The sequence below is a fragment of the Sinocyclocheilus grahami genome, unplaced genomic scaffold (assembly GCF_001515645.1).
Source record: "Sinocyclocheilus grahami isolate Dianchi unplaced genomic scaffold, SAMN03320097.WGS_v1.1 scaffold874.1, whole genome shotgun sequence".
Lineage (NCBI taxonomy): Eukaryota > Metazoa > Chordata > Actinopteri > Cypriniformes > Cyprinidae > Sinocyclocheilus > Sinocyclocheilus grahami.
Window position 1 is genome coordinate 597,749 of NW_015506053.1, and position 22,647 is coordinate 620,395.

Sequence of the window (22,647 nt, forward strand, 5' to 3'; positions counted from 1 at the left end):
CAATTTTATGTGGAAACTATAACTGCTCTATCTGATATTTTGGCAGAAACCATGGTTGCCATGGTCGATTATTGAAAGGCAGTGAAATGATAGCATGTTTGTGAATGATAAAGTGAACGTGATTAATAATTTCTTGCCTGAGTTCATGACTAAGAGGGTTGCCAATAACCAAATGTAAAATAAGCCATCACTTCTTACAAACTAAAACAAAGTGAGTGGCCCAGAGTTTATCAATTCACAACTTTCCTCCCAAACACCCTCAGGGAGGTCAGTCAGCATCACACAGCTGTGTTGACATCTCCTCAACACTTTCCATCCGCTCCAATAAATTAGAGAGGCAACAAATATAAACAATTTCCATTTATTTTACTTCCCGGATCGGTTCAACAGCCTCGGTGTCTATCAGGAAATGCGATAATATGCGATAACATTATGAGGTGGACTGGACAGTGGCGGGACGACTTTAAATGTGCTGAGGGAAAGGGGAGGGAGCGCGTGAGGTAGAGTCTCTCAGCTCGCGCTTATCTTCAGTCACTCAGTCCATCGCGCGCTTGCTCACTGTCCGCAAGAGCACCGCTACAGCCGCGTTGCTGTCATACTTGAGTCTTACAAATAGTCTTATTCAAAGCAGGAAAACGCCAAGACTTCTGACGTCTCTTTTGTATTTTTTGGGGGTCACGTAAACCTATCCAAAACGACATGTGGATTTACAAAATGTTGCTCTGTGTGGCCGTTTTGGTTTACTCAGGTAAGTGTTTTTTTTCCTCCAATAAGCGTCTTACTTGCTAACGTGTCATGTTTTACAGTAATAACTGTGTTATGTATTACAGCTGTAGCAATAACTGTAGTAAATGTGGTTTACATGTGTAGTAAACTGTGGTTACTATGGTTCATTTTTGTAACAGTTTTCTGGAGATGCCCACTCTCTGCGCGAGTTTACATGATGATCATTTATGGGTCATTCCTATTGGTGCCTTTCGGGATTTGAAAAATTCACTCACAAGTATCTTTGTTTCATGAAAGTAAAATATTAAATTTTTTTTTTTCACAGGCGTTATACTGATTAAGCTCATTGAGTTATATTTACATATAGAAACATTTTAAACAAATTAGGGCTGAGTCTGACACAAATGTCCACCTTGTAATGAACAAATAAACAACAGCCTAATAGACCAGTGTTTCTCAACCAGGGGTCTGTGGACCCCTCGTGGTCCTTGACATAAGGCCAGGGGGTCCGTATAAAGTATGATTTTTTGTATGCATTTTGAATATTTTGACATGGCATGTTCCCATGAAAGAAAAATCCAATATAGCTGATGATATGGCCAAATACTGGACAAGTCAGCTAACTTGAATTATACTTGACTGCATTTGGTCCTCACAAAGACACAAATGATACGAGTCAATTTTGTTCTGGGGGTCCTTGAGGATGGTTCTGAATTGGACTGGGGTCCGGTACGCCAAAAGGTTGAGATTCACTGTAATAGACTATTCATGCAAACTTCTGTCTAGTTTTTGGGTGGATCAAGTGGCTTTTAATGCAACATTGTTAATATATTATTAAAATGTGCCATTTCATGTGTTTATTTCTTGAAACATCACTGTTTACTTTTAAGCTACAGATGAATTATTTACAAAATATCTCATAATTGTGGATGATGCTACTGTATGTAAATATTTGTGCAAATATGTAAATTCTTACTGCATTATCATTGTGAATGCACAGTGTATGCATAGGATAGTTAAAGTCAGATTAACTGTTTACATTGTTAGTGCACATTACTAGTCTTGTGGTGAACAATTAATCTGCGCAATTTAAAATAAAAACGGCATTCCTTCTCTGATGATGTCAGTTTGATGACTTGGGCTTAACATCCTTAACAACTTCCTTACAATCTTTAGTCTGTTGCGACCTAGAGATAATGAGGAGGTGGGCTAAAATAAAGCCCCACCCTCTTTTTATTTTTTTGCTTTGAAATGCATCAACGTATTCAATAAAATCGGTCGCAACTTCAGGTTCACACAGACTTTAATGTTTCTTTATGTTTCTGATAAAAATGGCCTGTTGTTTTGTTGTTATGTTTTTACCAATAAAAGAAGCCAAATCACATACTCTGATCTGGAACCCGACAAACACAAGCAAAGTGATGCAAACCGTGTTGCTGGACTGCACTGTATATCAGCACTATTGGAACATCCCTTAGCCAATCAAATTTGAAGACCAGTGCTAACTATACTGTAAAGGATTTTGCTACATACATTTTATCCTCAGATTAATCTCCGTTATTTTTCATCTTTATTAATCTCTTAAATTTCATTTTTTTAATCTAACTATCAAAATATTGAAATGCATTGGGCATGCCATCAAATTGCAGTTCATGACTCAAATTACACATGTATCAAAAGCGTCACAGTTCCCAAACATTGTATTAAGTTTCACTACGGAAAACTTCACAGATGTTGACATTCATGGTGAGTGGGCTGTTGCTTCTTCGCAAAACATCTGGATAAAATGAGTCACCGACAGTGTGCACGGAGCTGAAGGGAGAGATGAAGTGTTGGCGTGTGGCACTATGAAACCCTTCTTTTGAAATCAGAACTGCTTTATTGCGCAGAACCTATTAATTATTCTGTGTTTAGTCGTTTCGTTTCTAATCTGCAGTACATTTGTGACATTGAAGGATCAATGTGGCCTGTTGCTTGCGCAAAGTTTAGATCAGTTTAGTTTTTATTGATTTTAGAGTAATTTATTCTGTATAATGGAACGTAAAAACCTTTGTTCAGACATTCAGAGTCATGTAGATGTTCAGATAACCTAGCTAAATGTGCATTTTGCATACATTAGGATATAAAGTCCTACATCATGTGAGTTGTAATGCTTTACTGTTAGACTATTGTAATTTTGACATTTGTATAAACGTATTCATGCTACTTTCTTACTTTTCCTACTTTTGCATTATGAGATGACCATCAGTGCTGTGCAAACTGACCATATTGGTGCTTGTTCTGTACAGACTTACTTTCTAAAAATATTCAGAGCTAGTCAAGAGCAGGAGTCTTTTTAAAGAGCATGACTGTTGGCTTTGGGTCAGTTTTCGAGCTTAGATGGGGTCTAATGTTCCTTGGTTGGTCTACTATCAGAATTTAGAGCTTGTTTCACACACAAAAGCATGCCTGATCTCACAGTGTGGCTGTGAAATCGGTGCTTTCTATCCATGGGCTTGACAGATAACTCAATTCTCATGACATGACATGGATGGGCTCGGATGGTGATTTGAGAAGGTTTGATGCTGCACACTAGGATCAGAGTCAGATTTAATTTCCTTCAAGTATTCTACCCAACCCATAACTGACTAGTCAATTCGTGACCTTACTAGTAGTAGGTTGTTGGGCAACTAGGATCTTTGTGAGTGTAATATTTTTAGCTGTGTTGCATTTAAAGGGAGATGCGGTTTTAAAATAATTGAGAGTTTTAGCATGTTAACAGTCAACAGCCTGGTAAAACTGACTAAAGGTTTAGTCTGATCAGGGCCTTGTGGGCTTGATTCCACCTAATGACAGAGGGTTTCCTTAAAGGGATAGTTCACCCAAAAATGAAGATTGTGTCATCATTTACTCACCCTCACATATTTCCAAATCTCTATGACGTTCTTTCTTCTATGTAACTCAAAAGAGGATATTTGGAAAATATGTGTTTATTTTTTATCTACACAAGGAATTGTTCTTCAAAATATCTCCTGTGTTCAGCAGAATAAATAAATGCATACAGCTTTAAAACGACATGATGGTGATTAAATGATAAAATGATGAAATATTCATTTTTTAACATAGGCTAGTTATTTAGGCATCCAGCTGTCAAGTAAATTATGAAAATGTGTAGTTTTGCACATTCTAATTGTGATCTAAGCAGGTTGTTGAAATATAGTTTCATCATCATAGTTTCTTTTTTTGCTCCATATTTAATATTCTGTTTTATGCCTCCTATGAGGCTTATAATCAGCCTTTACTGATTAAAAGAAAGAAAATCATGTGCCATCTGTCATGAAACACATGTTTGGATTCGACTAGTGCTTCTCCCCACCCTAACACGTGTTTTCTGTGTGGCAGAAACTAAGAAGCATGCCCTGCAAGACTACCAGAAAACTGATGCCGTGCGCTTGGTCACACCACCTGATGTGTCCTACATGTCCAAAGGCCGCAAAATGAGTGTGGGAAAATGTGCACGTCGCTGTAGCCGCAACAGAAAGCTCCAGTTCACCTGCAGGTACAGAGGTCTACAAAGGTTAAAGCACAAAGACACTCCACCTTACACGTAATCGTAAACAGCCTGAAGTGTGTCTAAATAAAAGAAGCACACTCCCAGTTTGCTCTTGGAAACTGGCTGATCTGAAGTAGAATTGCATTAGCTAATTGTGTACAACACAGTGTGAGAGGAAGCAGCTGGAATAGTTTCACTAGTGGAAATCAGCAGTCCAAGTATTTCCTATTTTGATGTTTCAGGTTGATGACCTCTGGTTACTTCTGCATAGAAAGAAAGTGCAGCTCTTAGTAGATAGAAATTGCACGATGTTGCATGACATTTTATCTTTAGCTCTTGGAATGTTTTCCTTTTTTTCAAATTACAAAATACAAAAATCTGACAACAATAGCTTATGCTTTGCTTTACATGAGAAGACTATCTACTGATAACATTAAATGATAAATAATTTTTGCCACCATCCTTTTGTTTTTATTTGCTTAACATCATTTAATAGTATTAACATGTGCCATATGTCTTTACAGAGCATTCAACTTTGATCAGAAAACTACAAAGTGTAATTTACTCTCCTACGACAGCCTCACCATTGGTGTCCGCATGGAGAATGACTTCAACTTCGACCTATATGAAAAGAAAGGTACAACAATACTGTTTTATTACCACAAGTCAGACCCGGTTCTACGGGGGTGCTAAGCACCATCAAACTAAATCAAAAGCACCCTCAGTTAAAGCTGTATTAATGGCATTTTATTGCAGATTTGGCAAACTATCCAGTGCACTATGGTTTGCGCTCTGGAGAACAATTTCTGTTTCAACGTGTTTTTGCAGCGTTGAGCAGTGTAGCTAATCACATACATATCTGTTGATTTCTTGAATCGGAGGCGTTTAAGTTAGAATCCACTCACCATTCAAATCGCTGGAGGTTTCTTTTAGGTATTGTGTCCAGTAGGAATCATCTCATTGTAACAAAGTGTTGATGCAATGCAAATAAGAGATTCGTTGTGCAACATAGAGAACTTTAATGATAGTAACGTATCTTTGTGATATCACGATGAACTAAGATGAGTGACAGCTTTTACATTTACATTTAGTCATTAGTCATTTTAGCTTTTTTTTAGTGATTATAAACGAAGCGCTCTTTGCGCCATAACAACGGATGACACTAATATATATGTATGTATGTGTGTGTATATATATATATATATAGAGCACCCTCACTAATTTAAGTACCCTCAGTGATTTGATTCTGGAGCCGGGCCTGCCACAAGTTTTGACTTCCTTTAGGCCAGAGAGCATATCTTATAGGGATGCATAATATATCATCGACCATATCGACGTCTACCAATATTAGTGTTTTAAACAGTCATCTACTTAATTCTTATTAAGCAAATATTAGAAGATTACACATTTCTGTATCCAGTTCAAGCACTACTCTTTTTCTACACCAGGTTTCAGTGTAGTATGAAACCATTTACAATCTTATTTACTGTGGAAAAAATGAATCCTGTGTGTACATTTATTATGCAGAATATAAAATTCTAGATTTGGCTTTAGTTGACATTCCAAAACAGTATAGATTTTTAATATCGTTCATCATATCAGTTAATATATATAATTTATATTATGCTGATATACAGTATAACTGATATTGCACCAAAATGTCTATATTGGTGCATGATTTGTTTTTAAACCCTTTTAAATCTCAAAAACATCTAGAGTTAAAGCTTATGCTGCCATGATCTGCCACTGATGGTTTTCATAATATGTAGAGCTGTTCTCAAACCTTAACCAAGAATTGGACTCTTAAGGATTAATTAAGTTTCAGTGTGAATAAATGTGAGATCAGTGTCCATGTGATGATGACACACTCATGCAAACACACACATACTCATTCTATCTATCCACCACCATGATGAGGATGACACAGCAAACTGAGTTACACAAGTCACTGGAAGTAAATACCCCACTGTTTGTCCCTTCTATTTCTAAGAGTACTGCAGATTTTCTGAAGTCTAAAACACTTGACATTCTTAAATGTTTATGAAGCACATAATGCTTCTGAATGCTTTTGAATTTTTTAATCACTAAAGAATCCTGAAAAAAATGCATCATGGTTTCCACAACAATATCAAGCAACTGTGATAATAATAATAAGAAATGTTTTTTAAGCACTAAATCAGCATATTAGAATGATTTTTGAAGGAGCATGTGACACTGAAGACTGGAGTAATGGCTGCTGAAAATTCAGCCTTGCCATCACAGGAATACATTATAATTTAAAATATAGTAAAACAGAAAAGATTATTAGAAAAGGTTATTTTCAATTGTAATAATATTTCACTATATTACTGTTTTTACTGTAATTTAGATTAAATAAATGCAGCCTTGGCGAGCATAAGAGACTTTCAAAAGCATAAAAAAATGTTGACAGACCCCAAACTTTTGAATGGTTAAGCATTTCAAAATATTCAGATGTATACTAATTTATTAATAGTTTGAGAAGACCGACCCAATTACGTCTACTCATCCAAAATTAAGTTTTAAAATGACTATAGAAATTACAGCAGGTATAGGAGTGCATGGTTTGTCTTGAAAGGTTAAAATACTGTACATTACTAAAAATCCATTTGGTGAGATTTTTGGTTTTGGAAAACGATTGTTACACATAAAGATTACATTACCTAAGGTGTATCTATATGTTTATTGTCCTTCAGACTTCATGAGAGAATGCATCATTGGCAATGGACTCAATTACAAAGGAAAGAGATCGGTGACCAAGGGTGGAGTCCAGTGCCAACTCTGGAATTCCAAAATGCCGCATGAACACAAGTAAGTGTGTTCATGCTTACTCATCCTCTTTACCTCTCATTCTTGGTTTTGTCTCTCTCTACAGGCAATTAAACTCAATTTCCCTCTATGTGCATTTCTGTGGCTATCAAAAGTATTGTGGAGTGTAGATAGTTGTTAACATCTCTTTCGTATGCTTCAGTTTATTTATTTATGCACATATTACACTATTAGATAGCTAATGGCAAAACAGACTACATGAGTCGTAAAAATCTCCATTAGTTTCTAATGATGATGAATGCGCAGTTTAATGTGTGCTGTCTCACTGGCTTTGATTCGTTAGAGGGTTCTCGCTCTACAGTAAGTGTGACAGTAAGTGCAACTCGACGATTCTCAGAAGTGGAGCGCCAACAGAGACAATTAGGTCAATGGCAGGAACGCCAATGAGCGACCAGTACATTTTCAAACAATTGCTTCCGTTCTTGCATCACAAAAAATAGACGTTTGTTTACAATTATGCATATGCATGAGCAGTTCAATGCAGGTTTACCCAAAATATACATTTTTGTATACACTAACATCTAAAAATAAACATCAAGAAGCCATATGCAGCCTGGAACAGATGTCATGTTTACAGGATTTGAGGGTTTGTGCATAAGTGGGAGTTTGACATAAAGCAGCACAAAGCTAAGATAAGATTCCTAATGCAGAACACGTCTTTCTTTGAGTTCATTATGGCTACGGGAATTCATTAGGGACACCACATGGTGCTTTCGATTTACTTCCTGTACTGCAAGTCGTTATGATAGATCTGCCCTATCTGGCTTATTTTTTGGCCTGTACAAAAGTTTTATGCACTTTTCTTAAATCCTGAAAATGTGATTACCTTTCAGAGACCTTGAACCCTTACTACCAACTTTCCCTCTCTCTCTCTCTCTCTTTTCTCATTTCCCTTCAACTCTTTTTATCTCTCTAATAGACATTAGTACAGATTTAAAGCCAGCTTTTGATATGCTTGCCTCTGAAACATCACAGGCATGTTTTATCGGCTCAAAAACCAATGGACCTGAACGTTTTGAAATACCACACAGGCCTGTAGGTCAGGTAATTTTTCACAGATTGCATTTTTATCTGTATTCATCAATCTTCGTGAACTTGGTTGATTTGTGTTGTGAATGCCAGAGGCAATTACACAAAAGATAATTTCCATTTGGCTTAAAGGGGTCATATGATGTAATCGGTCTGAAAAGGGAGGTGTGTTCTGATTGGCCAGCTATCCATTGCATTGTGATTGGCCGAATACCTCAAGCGTGTGACGGAAATGTTACGCCCCTACCATACTGTGAAGCCGTGTCCCGGGCGGAGCAACGAGACAAAAACATTAAAACCCATTATGCACGAGGCATTTGTTGCATCCAGTGGGGACATAATTATGGATTATAATGACTTATATTGTCTTTTTGCGCGTTGCATCGCGTAAACATAAAACCATGTCTGCATTTGTGATCGGAGAAATGACAAACAACAAGCGCTACTCTACACTGCCAAAACTCACGTTTGAATCGTCAGTGGCAAATCCTTAAAATGAAAACGTATTTACAGTCTGTGAGTCAGAACAGCCGGCATTGTAGTCTACTCTACCAGGATCAGGAAACAGTCCTCCATAAAATGTGCTGCACACATCTGAATATTTGGGTTAAACTGTTCTGGAACAGTGTTGTAAATACAACTTAACCACTGATTTCTAGTCGTGTCTTCTTTTGGAAGGCCAAACAAAGTAGTTTCGCTTTCACAAGGAAACACAGCTTTACACACGGTGGCCTTCAGTGAGCGGAGGCCGGCGGACTCGACGAAGGAGCGTCTGGCGGGCTTGCGGCAACCACATGTGACGACCCCAGGCTGGACTCCGCTTCATCCACGGTGAAAGCCGATCTGGCGATCCACAGCGTGAAGTTGATGTATTTCCTCAGCGACCAGCACGGATCAGCTCTAGGCATGACAAAGTGGATATCGTCCTCTTTTGGAAGACCAAACAAAGTAGTTTCGCTTTCACAACGAAACACGACACGTCTTCACGACATGGCGGCAGCAACAATACTACAGCGAAAATAAAAGTTACACCTTCTTTCTTTGCGTGAACATTTGAATGAATGAATGAATGAATATCTCTTTGAAATTGAGACTTTAGTCTTTGCATCTTTACAGATCTTCTTTATGCACTAAGAGCTTGTAACACTTCAAAGAGAAAGGAAAAATTTAAATCGTATCATATGACCCCTTTAAGGCAATGATTAATTAATGTTTTACAAATATTTGCATGGCAAGGGTAAAATACTTTTTGAAACTTTTTACATTAGCAGCATCTCAGAGTTTTACTATTGTATTACTAGTGGTGCCCATAAATAAATGAATAGTACCTTTGAGAAATAGGTTTAAATGATGTAGATGTAGAGTCACCTTATCATGGTGGTCACCATATCATATCATATACAGGTGCATCTCAATAAATTATAATGTCATGGAAAAGTGGTAATTTGTTGAGATAGTGAATTGGTGGGTTTTTGTTAAATGTGAGCCAAAATCATCACAATTAAAAGAACCAAAGACTTAAACTACTTCAGTCTGTGTGCATTGAATTTATTTAATACACAAGTTTCACAATTTGAGTTGAATTACTGAAATAAATTAACTTTTCCACGACATTCTAATTTATTGAGATGCACCTGTATACAGTACTAACTCCTAAGTTTATTGCGGTAATCAATTTATTTTAAAAGCTTTGGGTTTCAGAATAAATTGTTTATTGGATGAAAGAACTGTTCTGTAATAGCATTGGGAGCCAAAAACATTTGTTTTTGTGTGATGCTGCTTTCATAACGTTTAAATAGCCAAAAATGCTATTAAAGCAACAATGCTTATAATGAGCGTAGTCTAACTCAAGGACTGTGCAGTTTTTGACCTTCTCTGACCAAAAGCTTTACACTACACCATTCACTTGCCAAAATCATTATTTACCTACATTCATTTGTTGTTTTAAGATTCGACCTTTGTACTTTTTCCTTAAGTAAAAAGAAAAAAAATGAAGATGCAACAATTTCCCCAGAGCCAAATGCGTGTTAAGCTCTTGCATCACAATGAAATGTAGAAGCTAATAATTGCAAAGGATTTTTAACGTCAATAAAAGAGCATTAACCCTCACTCTGCAGCTAAAAATGTCAAGTATTGTCAAAGAGTAATAGTATGTTGTTCCAGAAATTTTGACCAATTTAGTTTGGTTATGATTAACAAACATCACCTCTATGTCATGTTTTTCTTCTCACTCCATTAGTTTCTTACCCCAGAGGCACAAGCACAGAGATCTAAGGGAGAATTTATGTCGTAATCCAGACAACACCACAACAGGTCCTTGGTGCTTTACCACAGACCCCAAAATACGCCACCAGGACTGCAGCATCCCACAATGCTCAGAGGGTGAGTTCAAGACCAGTAACTTTTTGTATTTTATTGTTCAGAATTATTATTATTCAGCTTTCAGTTATGTTTTTGTATTAACTTTGTCAGATATTTGTACTAAACCAAACTGTTGATCGCATGTAAGAATATAGAGCTGTGAAATTAATGTGAATGAATATTATCAAGGTGAATGAATATTATCAAGATAATTTGGTCTTTATGAGAAGAATTACTGAAATGTGAAAATCATTGAAAATGTCATACTTAAATCTCTGACATTTAATAGTAAACAGTTTTTTTTTTTTTCAAAACTGAGCACGTTTTTTCATGATAAAAATCTGTGTATCAGGAGATTTCAAAAGTCTCCATTTGTTCTCAATTGACTGTTTTGGAGAAACAATTGTGATGTTAAAACACTCACTTGTGATATCTCTTTTCTATTGGTTAGCAGTTTAAACTGAGGAATGTTAAATATGAGCACTAAAGATTTTCAGCCTTTTAAAACACCTTTTTCATGTCAATTGTTAATTTATTCAATTCAAGGCTGTATCTGTTGAAGAAGAATGAAAGCGCTTGATTGTTGGGGTGACTGGGGATTTTCGTTAATAGGAGATCACATTGAGTCGCATGCATAAAAAGGGGGTTTCTGCAGAGATAGCAATCAGGCCAACAAACAGAGCTGCTTGTCTATTCTAAGAGTTGCATGGTGAAATATGGCTGGGAGGGTTTGCTAATAAATTAGTTTCCCATAATCAAAAACACACACAAACACAAGGAAGTAAAATCATGCTTTCATGAGAGTGGCTGACATTAAAATCTGTTTCTACAACAGCAATCTGCTCCTTATACTGTGTGTACTGTACAACTAATAACAGTATTTAGAGAGATGACTCTAGCTGAGGTGACCTCCATCTGCTGTTATATTTGGTTTGGTCCTACAGTGACTAAGCTCTTTACTAAATACTGTAATACTTACATGATGCTGTAACCTTTGATCGTATGAAATCTGTTAGAAGCTGCAACGTGCATTTGGGGTTAAAAGTAAGGCCTAATGGGTGGAACGTCTGCCTAGTAAATTGAAGCGGAAGATTATTTATTTTTAGACAATCTAAGGGTCACATGTGGCTCCGTAATTGCTTGTCTTCTTGATAAATGTGATTACAATCCCTGCAGTCATTAATCGTTAGTGATTAGCCTATGCGTATCAAATATGTGCACTAATTTACTACCAGCATTCTGCCACTGTGACAATCGTCTAACCATTTAACATGACAACCAAGGTTGAACCCTGTTGAGTCATCCTCTACAAGCATGCTAATGTTGCTCAGCTGAACTCTTTTGGGCCTCGTCCTGGTTAACATTCTTACCAGGCATGTTTCTTATCCATAGTGGAATGCATGACGTGTAATGGAGAAAGTTACCGTGGACCAATGGACCACACGGAGAGCGGTCGGGAATGCCAGCGCTGGGACCTTGAGGAACCACATAAACACCTTTTCCATCCTAAAAGGTATGAGACCCACCAGAAAATGCAAACAGTAAGGCACAACATCAGTCAGAAAGATTTCAGGTCAGGGTTTTCGATCAATATGAGAGGCTTGACCAATTTGGCATACTTACAAAAATCCAAGTCTCTTTTGTTCACCTGTTGGGTACTATTGATGATATCTCAGATCATGTGGCTTGTTGCAAAAAGGTGTGCAGTTACTTTTCTAAGTGATGAAAGTTATGATTTTGCACCTGGGAGACACAAAACAGGTGAAAAATATATAGACTTACTTAAATTAAAGGGATAGTTCACCTAAAAATTCTATCAGCATTTACTCACCCTCAAGTTGTTCCACACAAGCCTGCATGAATTTATTTCTTCTTCTGAACACGAAAGAAGATATTTTGAAGAATGTTGGTCACCAAACTCTTTCTGGTCCCCATTAATTTTCATAGTATTTTTTTTCTGTACTATGCATGTCAATTGGGGCCGACACAACTGTTTGTTTACCCACATTCTTCACAGTATCTTGTTTTTGTGTGTATGTGTGTGTGTTCACCAGAAGACTATCCCTTTAAAGAGGGACCTGAGACATATCTAAAATATTACGGAGACTTGGGGGGGTGGCCTGATTTGAGTTGAGACCCAGAAACCTTCTAGAACTCTATAGCAACTACATGGAAACAAACATAATAACTAACAACCTCTCAGAACTCTTTCGCAACCCCATAGCAATGCCCTGGAAACCACTCAAAACACTTTAGTGAGGTTTGGTGAGTTTTGGATGGCAGACACCACTCAGATTTTCTTCAGAAAATGTAGTGATAGTTGATGTTAATATGATTAAGTTTTAAAGAAAGTATCAGATATCAGTTGAAAAACTAGTCAGTGACTCGATAACGTTATGCTGAAGAAAGCTGGGGTCATGAGTGGATCATTGGCCTCATGTAATTTAACGTTAATTGTGGAAAACAACTCAGCTATGCTTTAATCTGTCTTAAATAACAATGTGAGCAGGCATCTTAAAGTGATGGCCAACAGCAGTCATGAAAAATTACACTTTGCTTTGGAAAAATATCCGTTTGGACCATGTTCATATTGGACAAAAAAAGAAAAAGTTCTAAATTTCCTTGCACATCTTTACTCAATTGCACACCTATTTTGTGAAGAATAGCAACTGAAACAGTTGACCACATTGTTACCTGATGGACATGCACATTCCATTCAGTAAATGGCATTTTCATTTTGCGTGACATTCCCAGTGACCCAGTTACATCTTTACTAGTTCTGGGAAACAACAATATCATTAATCTTGAAATAAATGTTGGTTTGTTTGAATACTCTCCCTTAAGAGTCTCTAAATACACAAAGTATATATTTTTTTCAAATGTCAGATTGCATACATCCGGAATGGCATTTGTGAGCAACTTTTAAAAATATTTGAAAAATCAATATTTTTTTTCCCACTTGACTTCATGGGAACTGTGTCATGCCCCCGTTTGATATAAATCACTAAATCAAATGACTGCTTTTTGTGAACCTACCAAAGAGGCAAATTGTCTATTATGTCTTAAGCTTTTTTTTTTCAGAAGTGCAAGCAACCATAAAAACCCATTTAACATTACAAGACAGAAACTCTTTACCCTTTACATGACAAGTCTGCCAAAAAAAAGTCTCAGATCGTAGTGTAAATACAACATTAAAATTTTAATCAATCAGATATTTATTTCAAATTGACTTTGTTATATAAAAATGTAATTAAAATAAAAAATATAGGAAATGCATAATTAAATATTGAGTATCAGCCAATATACACTACTGTTTAAAAGTTTGATTATTTAATGATTATTTAATGTAAAGAAGTCTCTCACCAAGACTGCATTTATTTTATCAAAAACACAGAAACAAATTGTGATATTATGAACTATTTTTACAAAAATAATTGTTTTCTGTTTTAATATATTTAAAGGAAACATATTATGCCCCTTTTTACAATATGTAATATACTGTAAGTCTCTGGTGTCCCCAGAATGTGTCTGTGAAGTTTCAGCTCAAAATACTCCACAGATCATTTATTATATCATTTTGAAAATGGCTATTTTGAGTGGAAGCAGAAACACGCTGTTTTTCGGGCCTGTCTCTTTAAATGCAAATGAACTGCTGCTCCCTGCCCCCTTTTCCAGAATAGAGCTGTGCCATTACAGCTGGTACCTGCTAAAAACATCTGTTTTGGTTCTGATTATCATATTTATCGTGCTGAAATCATGCGTTTTAAACCATATGAGTTTAATCTTCTGATATACGGTTTTCTGAGAGCACACATCCGAAGCACACGGACAGAAAGCGGCTGTCACACAGCTTGTGAGTACTAAACTAAGTTCTCTTTCACACAGAAATTTACGTTAAAAACACACATGAGTTACAAAAACAGTCGGTCATGTTTGTGAAGGTAAACAGCTGAGAAATAAATCACATGTTTATTTTAGATCTGTGTGGCAGCAGCAATATACAGTAAATAAATCAATAAATCCACTGCTCTGTTGTCTCCTCTGAGGCTGGGACTCTAAACAGTGTTCTGTGCTCATCCATGCAGCCAAAGACAGAACAGTTAGCGTGTTTTGCTCAAACTTTCGCCATGGCGTTAGAACTGGTACATTGTTGTCGCTTGCGAAATCAAAATGACAGCGCCGGGGGTGGAAACTTACAGATTAAGGGGTGGTAATATTATAATGAGATCCCTTTGCCACGTCACCAAGGGAGCGAAATCTGATGCGCTCATTTTCTTAGATGCTTGCAGAAAAAGGCTTACCAAAACAAAGTTACTGGGTCAATCTTTTTCACGTTTCCTTGGTTGGTAGATGCACCGGGGACCTGATTATAGCACTTAAAACCTGGAAAAGTCCGATTTTCATGATATGTCACCTTTAAGTGTAATATACAGTATTCCTGTGATGGCAAAGCTGAATTTTTCAGCAGTCATTACTCCAGTCTTCAGTGTCACATGATCTTTCAGAAATCATTCTAATATGCTGATTTATATTTAGTGCTCAGGATTTTTTGGTGAACAGAAAGTTCAAAAGAACAGCATTTACTGATATAGAAATCTTTTGTAACATCATAAATGTACATTATATTCTGTCACTTTTGATCAATTTAATGCATCCCTGTATAACTATGAGACTTTGCATGTGTGCAGAGCAATGGGCTTCTGTAGGCTATTAGAATTTTATCCTGCCTATAAATCAAAGCTTCCGAAGAACAGGGATAGTTGATATGTGGTGTGTTAAGCGTGTTTGTTTTGTCCCTCCTATGACAGGTACCCCGATAAAGGTCTAAAGGACAACTACTGCAGGAACCCAGACGGGCGCCAGAGACCCTGGTGTTTCACCACCGATCCGAGCACTCCATGGGAATACTGTAACATCAAACAGTGTGGTGAGTGTGCGCATCTGCATCTTATATGTAAGATGAAGAGACAGAGAGAAGAACAAAAAAGAAGCCAGAGAGAAAGAGAATGAAGAGAGGCAGAGTTTGCCAAATTTACAACTTCCTCTTCCTGTAGCCCTGGCTCCCCTCTCGTTTGGGACCCTCACAGGAATGTTGTTTGTAACCGGGAGAAGAGAGAGAGGAGGGTCCACCTATAAAACTATCTCTCCTCTCTTTCTCTTTCCTCAGCTCTTGCCCCGTCTTTTCGGTAACGTGCCTCCATGTTTATTTTTCCTCATCAGCGCAGTAGAGCATCTGCACGAGAGAAATGTGCTTGAGTTTCAAGTGCTATGTAAACCTTCCATACTAAAGACAAAACACGCGTGTGGGTTTCAAACCCCCTGCTCGCTCAAACACACAAGCTCACAAGCGCCCAAAAACCTATTATTATAATGACTCCCCTCAATCCCCCCCCCCTCCTCACGCTGCCTCCGTTTATTTTGATTAGCGAGGCGACGGCATGTTGGTTCAAGTGGGAAGCGAAGTATAAACTCAGGCGTCCGACACTCACATTCTTCACCATTTTAGACCGAGCCGTGGGGGTCGCATTTGTTTTTCAGAGCTATTTGGCAAGTCCATGTCATTTGGCAAGTCCATGTAACTTTGAGCAAAACCCTGTGACGGATTCTCAAAGATGACCGTAATGGGAGGAACTTTTCACGACTCTCTTTCCTGTTTGGCAGAACGCAGCTTCTTTTCAAACACCTCAGCATCTCAATAAGCAGCTAAACAGAGTTGTCTCTGGTTTCCCACCTGTGGAAACCATCATAGGTGCATCTGCTTTTACAAGACGTGGCTTTCGTCCACTTGCAGAAGGAACGTCGTCATTAACAAGACTATTTGATCCTCTATAAAGCTAAACATGCTCTTAAAAGATACAATGCTGCTCTGCAGTAAACACAACAAGACAAAGTGCCTCATTGTTTCCAATTTCTTGACCTTTGCATTTGTTTTCATGATGTTATGCTCCACTGCCTTAACACCGCTAAAAATGCTAACCTAACATTGTACGAATATAATCCCAGCTAACAGAGAATGTTGTCTGAACATTGGCTAATGTTCTGGTAAGGTTCTCTCAAAGTTATGAATAAATGTTTTTCTAGTAACGTTAATAGAATGTACGTTCAAAGCTATCTGGTCTTTAATAATGTTCTCAAAACAGTGGCACAAAAACATTTTTTCTGAAATGTTTTAGTTAAATGTTCGTCTAACATTTTTTAAACGTTACTGCTTCACTAGATTCAAAATGTTTTAAAGTGTTCAACATCCAAAGTCACATTCCCATAATATTTGTTTGATGATAAAATTTAAAGTTCACTTAATGCTGTTGAAGATATTCGCATTAACAAGAAAACATTTTTTGTAAAACTTTTTGAAAATTAGATGTTCTGAGAACATTCAGAAATAACATTTCCATAACTTTTGGAACTGGAATTGGAACGTTATCAAAATGTTCTTAGAACATATTTTTGTTAGCTAGGATAACATAACATATGCTGGGATCCACTGTACATCTCTTCATATTCTCAGGGTATTGGATGCATTTGAGAGTTTGACTTAGGGTTTTATTAGCAGGACTTGGCCTATATACCCATACTGTTAGCCTCATTATTAGCAGACTGAAGCACTATCAGTTTATTGGAGGTAAACATAATAACTCTGTCTCCAATGAGCGTAATTTATTGCAATGAGATACATGGGCAAAGACAATATATATCTGTTGTGCACTCATACAACGCTTACGTTTTACCCTAAAAAAAGCTCTGTAGGCTACTGTTTCAGCATTTGTCACAGAGTTAGTGACTGCTTTGACTCATTCAGGAAGCATCTCTCTCTGTTAAGCAGGATAAAGCTGTTGTTATTCCTCCCTCAGGCAGCGTGGTCTTACAGTTAATGGTGAATCTATGATTCAGCATTCATCATGCCTAAGGAGTGATATTATGCTTCATTCACTCCCTTTGTCTTTCTGTTTATGCTTTTCACTTTTTACTCAGATTCAGACAATGGCGGTGACATTGACAACACAACAACTTGTTTCCGTGGACGTGGAGAGGGTTATCGTGGAACGGTTGGCATCACCCCCGAGGGAGTGACCTGTCAGAGATGGGATGCCCAGTTTCCCCATCGACACTCTTATGCTCCACAGAATTACCGTTGCAAGTAAGAAAATGCTCCTAAAACATATGCATTAAGTATTAATTTATAGTTATGTGTCGACTGGATTTGGACTTGATTCGTGCACATCAGCCAAACTTTGTTCTTTTTATTGATGGTGGTTGACAAAAGTCTTGCTAAATTATGACAGAAAACCAATAAATGGCTGATATTAAACACAATTATACTATTTATACCATTTTGTTTAAATATATAATAGTAATAAAAAATATCAAAACACTTCACTTTTGTTCTAAATGCTACAAGTGCATTTAGGCATCACAACGTTATAATGTATATTATGAAAATATTAAATAATATAAGATGAAAACTGATAAAATAGACAAAAAAACCCATAAACATACATTTAATTGAATTTGACTTGACCCATATCAAAGGAACAGAGTATAATAGTGAGTTTTGCATGGGCAATCATACTCAAAAAAATGTAATATTAATTTTAAGATGAACATATAAACAATATAGACCAATAAATATCCATTACCAACCTAAATACAAATACAATTCAGAAATTGTTTTATATATGTATATGTAACCACTTCTGATATAATACCAGCTATGCTGGTTCTGTTCTGTCATCACTAGAAAAATCTAACCTGAATATTTAGATTTAACCTGAATGTTACCTGTCATCATATAAGTTTATTCTTCAAAACCTGTTGTTTTTAAGATCAATCTCATTCTGTTCAGCATTTGCTCTGTAACACTAACATGTGTGATATGTGTGTGTATATGATTAAATGTACGCATCTACACTGCAGGGATCTCCGGGAGAACTACTGTAGGAATCCTAATGGTCATCATCTCCCATGGTGCTTCACGACTGACCCCAATGTACCTGTGGCGTTCTGCACCAACATCCCTCGCTGTGGCGTTGCACCACCTGAACATGAAGGTAAGAGTCATTCACTGTGTATTTGTCTGATATTTATTATATTAAGTTTGTTGTTACTGTTGCATGGTACTAGCTTTATATTTTTGGTTCTCATGAACACACATGAAATGTATAGCTTGAGAAATGTTTTAACCATTTAGACCTCATTGCTCTGATATATATATATATATATATATATATATATATATATATATTTTTTTTTTCAGATAATTGGTTTGACTGGTGTTTTTCTGTATTGTTCACTGTAATATACTGTATATATACAGTGGGTACGGAAAGTATTCAGACCCCCTTAAATTTTTCACTCTTTGTTATATTGCAGCCATTTGCTAAAATCATTTAAGTTAATTTTTTTCCTCATTAATGTACACACAGCACCCCATATTGACAGAAAAACACAGAATTGTTGACATTTTTGCAGATTTATTAAAAAAGAAAAACTGAAATATCACATGGTCCTAAATATTCAGACCCTTTGCTCAGTATTTAGTAGAAGCACCCTTTTGATCGAATACAGCCATGAGTCTCACTTTTTTCATGTCATCAGTGCCATTTTGATGCACACAATCAGGTTCATAGCTTTGAGAAATACACTGTTTTGCACAGGGCTACTGTGTTTTGAATTCAGTGAAGCTATGCTGGAAGGGCATTACCTTATTGGGTAGCTAATGTTCAAGAGTCACGTGTTCTTCTCAACCATATTTGTCATTCAGGAGATCACATTGTTGTACATTTATTCAGGCCATGAATTCTTACAGACTAATCTGAGTTCAGGGAGACTGATATACAGACCATTCTACAGTATGTAAAATATCAGCATCCTTGATTATCAGAAAATCCAGAGAGAAATATACATTTCTATTGAAATCCAAGGCATATTGATACTTTTGAATGCATTTGAACATTTCAGTGCACACCAAAATTTGTTTTTTTAAAATATTAATCATCTTGTAAAAGCACTGCGGCAGCTGTAGCTTATTGGCAGAGTATTTCAAGCCAGTCATTGTCACCGTGCCCTTGACCGGAAATATTTAACCCTTGAATTGCTCCTTAAGTATCATGACATGTCTGACCCTGGCTTTGCCTTCTCTCTTTCTAGATGTGTATTTCTGTCCTGTGAGTTATGCAAGAGCGAAAATTGTAGTACGGCAGACGAGTTTACAGACAGCGACCATAAACACTTATTTGCTTTTCAGAAACATGTTTATAATCTACTGGCTTGATCTTGTTTTCCATGATGTTATGGCTGCCGTTCCTCCAACTGTGTTTCTCTGGCTGGGTAAAAAAAGAAGGCTATAACTTTTGAAGTAGTGCCTTCTTTGCATATCAAAACGACCCTCAAAAAATGTCCTTGCCTTTGTTCTTATTAATCCTCCCCAGCAAGACATACTATCTATATAATTTCTTTTCATGATGCTCAAGAATGTCGTAGCACTTTCTCCCTCCCTTCCTCTCTCTTTCATTTGCTCTTTTTTGGCTGTCTTGGCATTGGTATATGGTGGTCCCTGTAGTCCAGTCTCCACGGCCACTAATGGGGGCTGTTTGAAACATGTGCAGAGAGCAGGAGCCGCGGTGTGGGAATGAGACAGCATGAGTCAAGCATTAATCACTGCTGACAGCTTCATGTGACTGGCAGGGCCCATGAGACGTTTCATAGAAGGACTCGCACAAGCGCTGATGTTAAGATCGATTTAACCGGTGTCCCAATTGAGGCCGTTGGGATGATCATTCGACTATTGTTGTGCGCTGGGAGCCCTGCTGTGTTTCCATAAGCAGTGTGTTTCCACAAACCTGCTGTGTTTCTTTAAGCACTTTGACTTGCAGAGTTTGATAATAATTTTGAGGCATTTAGGTTAACAGCATTGATTAAAAGCAAAGCTCTCATTGGGATCATTAAAACATCTATATTTAATCATATTGCATTGCATTTATCTTTTACTTTGTGCATATATTCATAAGTTAGCAAGCATATTATTAGGCTTAGTGGGTTTAGAAAACTTGAAATTAAACTTTGGCACAAACATTTTTATCAAAAGTGCACCTAAAAAGCCTTATATACTGTAGGTTTTATTTTTCTGTATGTAATTGGTTTGTCCTATTTGTTTATTACTTGCTTCATTTTAAATATGTGTATTTACCTTTTTTTTGTTGTTCTTGCCATGAAAATAGCCTTCTGCCGTGGCATAAAACAACAAAATAAATGCACTTTGGCGTGTTACTCATAAAAAGTTAAATAAAATAAAGTAAAATTAAATATATAAAATTAAGAATTTAAAAACCTTAAATGAAATTTAGACATGATGCCTTGGCAGCTAACTGAGATAAGTTGAAGTTAAAGTATTAAAATGACTAAAACTAAAATTTAAATAAAAATCTATTAAAGCTAAATAGAAATCTAAAAAAATTAAATAAAAACGACAGAAAAGAACAAAATTACTAAAACTAAAATTCTAAAGGAAACTGAAAAAATAAAAAATAAAAAGCTAATTCAAAATATTAATAAATAATAGTATATTAAAAAATACTAATCACTGGCAGCTGGTTGAGAAAAAGTGTGCTATTACTTTCTAAGTAATTTTATGTGCAGTTTTTTGCCTGAAAAAACTGATAGAATGGGTGAAAAAGAATCCCTATTTTAATGAGGGACCCGACTCGATTAGGGACTAGTGACTTTTGCATTGGCAAACATACTCACATTTTCCTTAGAAAAGTTTTCATAGAAAATGTTGTTGTTTACTATTATTGCACACCCGCTTTATAATATCTGCTTTAGTTTGAAAATGTTATGCTTTTTGTTTGACTGTGTTGTTTCAGAGTGTTATACGGGCATTGGTGACACATACAATGGAAAACGGGCTAAAACACGCTCTGGCATCCCTTGTGCTCCGTGGAAAGATCACAGTGAAAGGTGAGTGCTGGCCATCCATGTCTAGACTTCAAAATAAATGTCAAAATAAAAAAACTTTATATGTATTTTTAATCACTTCAGCTTTAAACTGAATAAATAATATGCTCAGATTTGGAGATAAGAAATTGATTGTTCATAGTCCTTCAGTATTGGCACACACATAGTTTTCTCTATGAATTTTCCATAGTCTAGTATTAAGCAGAACCATCATTTATAGTGGTACAGCGGATAGATTCAGTCATAGACAGTCATTCAGTTTCCATGGAAACCAAACTAGGTCCACATCTTGCTATGCAGGATCTCAAGAGCAATCCCATGATGCCTTTGTGCTGCTTTGCAAGGTTAGGTTCAATGGTCAAGCACAGAAAGTTGTCATTAAATTGGTGAAAGGGAATAAATGGTTTGTGAAATATCTCATGTTTTTTTTTTTATATATATGTAAGCATATGGAGCTATCAAATGTGCATTCACAGTTTTACTTATACTGGAGTGTTAAATAGCTAGGGTTTATATTTGTTCCTGCCAGGTGAGGTCTGTTTCCTTTAATGCAGTTGTGGTTTTGCCTGTGTTTAATGTGCATTGGCACATTATCAATGAGCATATGTGTAAGTCTCAGAGGAGTCAAACAATCGTTTCCACAAAAGCTCTGTGTTGTTTCTGCCATCCACACTCACCATGAAATGTGTGGTGTTAAATAACTTCCCTGTTTTATGAACAAGTTCCAGGTCAAAGGTCGACCTTTCCAGAAACCCGCCAGCTCATTGATACAAAGCTCAGGGATTGTCAGGTCGTGTTTGTCTTCGTTGAGAAAATAAGACCCTCAACGGTTTCTGAGAAGAAAAACACGTTTTAGTGCAGGACCCCCTTTCTGAAGAGTTCTAATTGATGGTAAACATGGAGCAGTTGGAGTGACTCAATTCCTTAAAAATTACAGGCAGGCCAACCCAGCTGGAACGGGATTCTTAAGAACCACCTTCTGACCCTTTTCCTCGCCCTAACCCTTCTCCAGGAACACATCAAAGCCAATCAGCTCCTTTATTTGGCCCACAGCCTGTGAGCCACCATGGCCGGGTTGCAAAGGTCACTGTCAGGCAGGCATTAGGAATAGATTGTTTACATTGTATGAACCCTAGAGTAGCACGGTGAGAAAATCATCGGTGTAATGCATGTGCTCTTCATTGAAGCACTTTTGGTCT

The 22,647-nt window shown here is 36.9% G+C and overlaps 1 protein-coding gene across 1 annotated transcript in view; it reads left to right on the top strand.

Annotated features, from left to right (window-relative positions):
• Positions 1-513: 513 nt before the first annotated feature.
• The window catches only part of LOC107563412 (hepatocyte growth factor-like), a 30,882-nt gene continuing 8,748 nt past the window's right edge, over positions 514-22,647 (top strand). The window contains exons 1-10 of the mRNA XM_016248290.1: positions 514-748; positions 4,108-4,264; positions 4,783-4,895; positions 6,973-7,087; positions 10,374-10,516; positions 11,888-12,008; positions 15,304-15,422; positions 17,468-17,633; positions 18,410-18,543; positions 21,358-21,451. Coding sequence (XP_016103776.1) covers positions 700-748; positions 4,108-4,264; positions 4,783-4,895; positions 6,973-7,087; positions 10,374-10,516; positions 11,888-12,008; positions 15,304-15,422; positions 17,468-17,633; positions 18,410-18,543; positions 21,358-21,451 — 1,211 coding nt within the window. The 5' untranslated portion in view covers positions 514-699. The remainder of the gene's footprint in view (positions 749-4,107; positions 4,265-4,782; positions 4,896-6,972; positions 7,088-10,373; positions 10,517-11,887; positions 12,009-15,303; positions 15,423-17,467; positions 17,634-18,409; positions 18,544-21,357; positions 21,452-22,647) is intronic.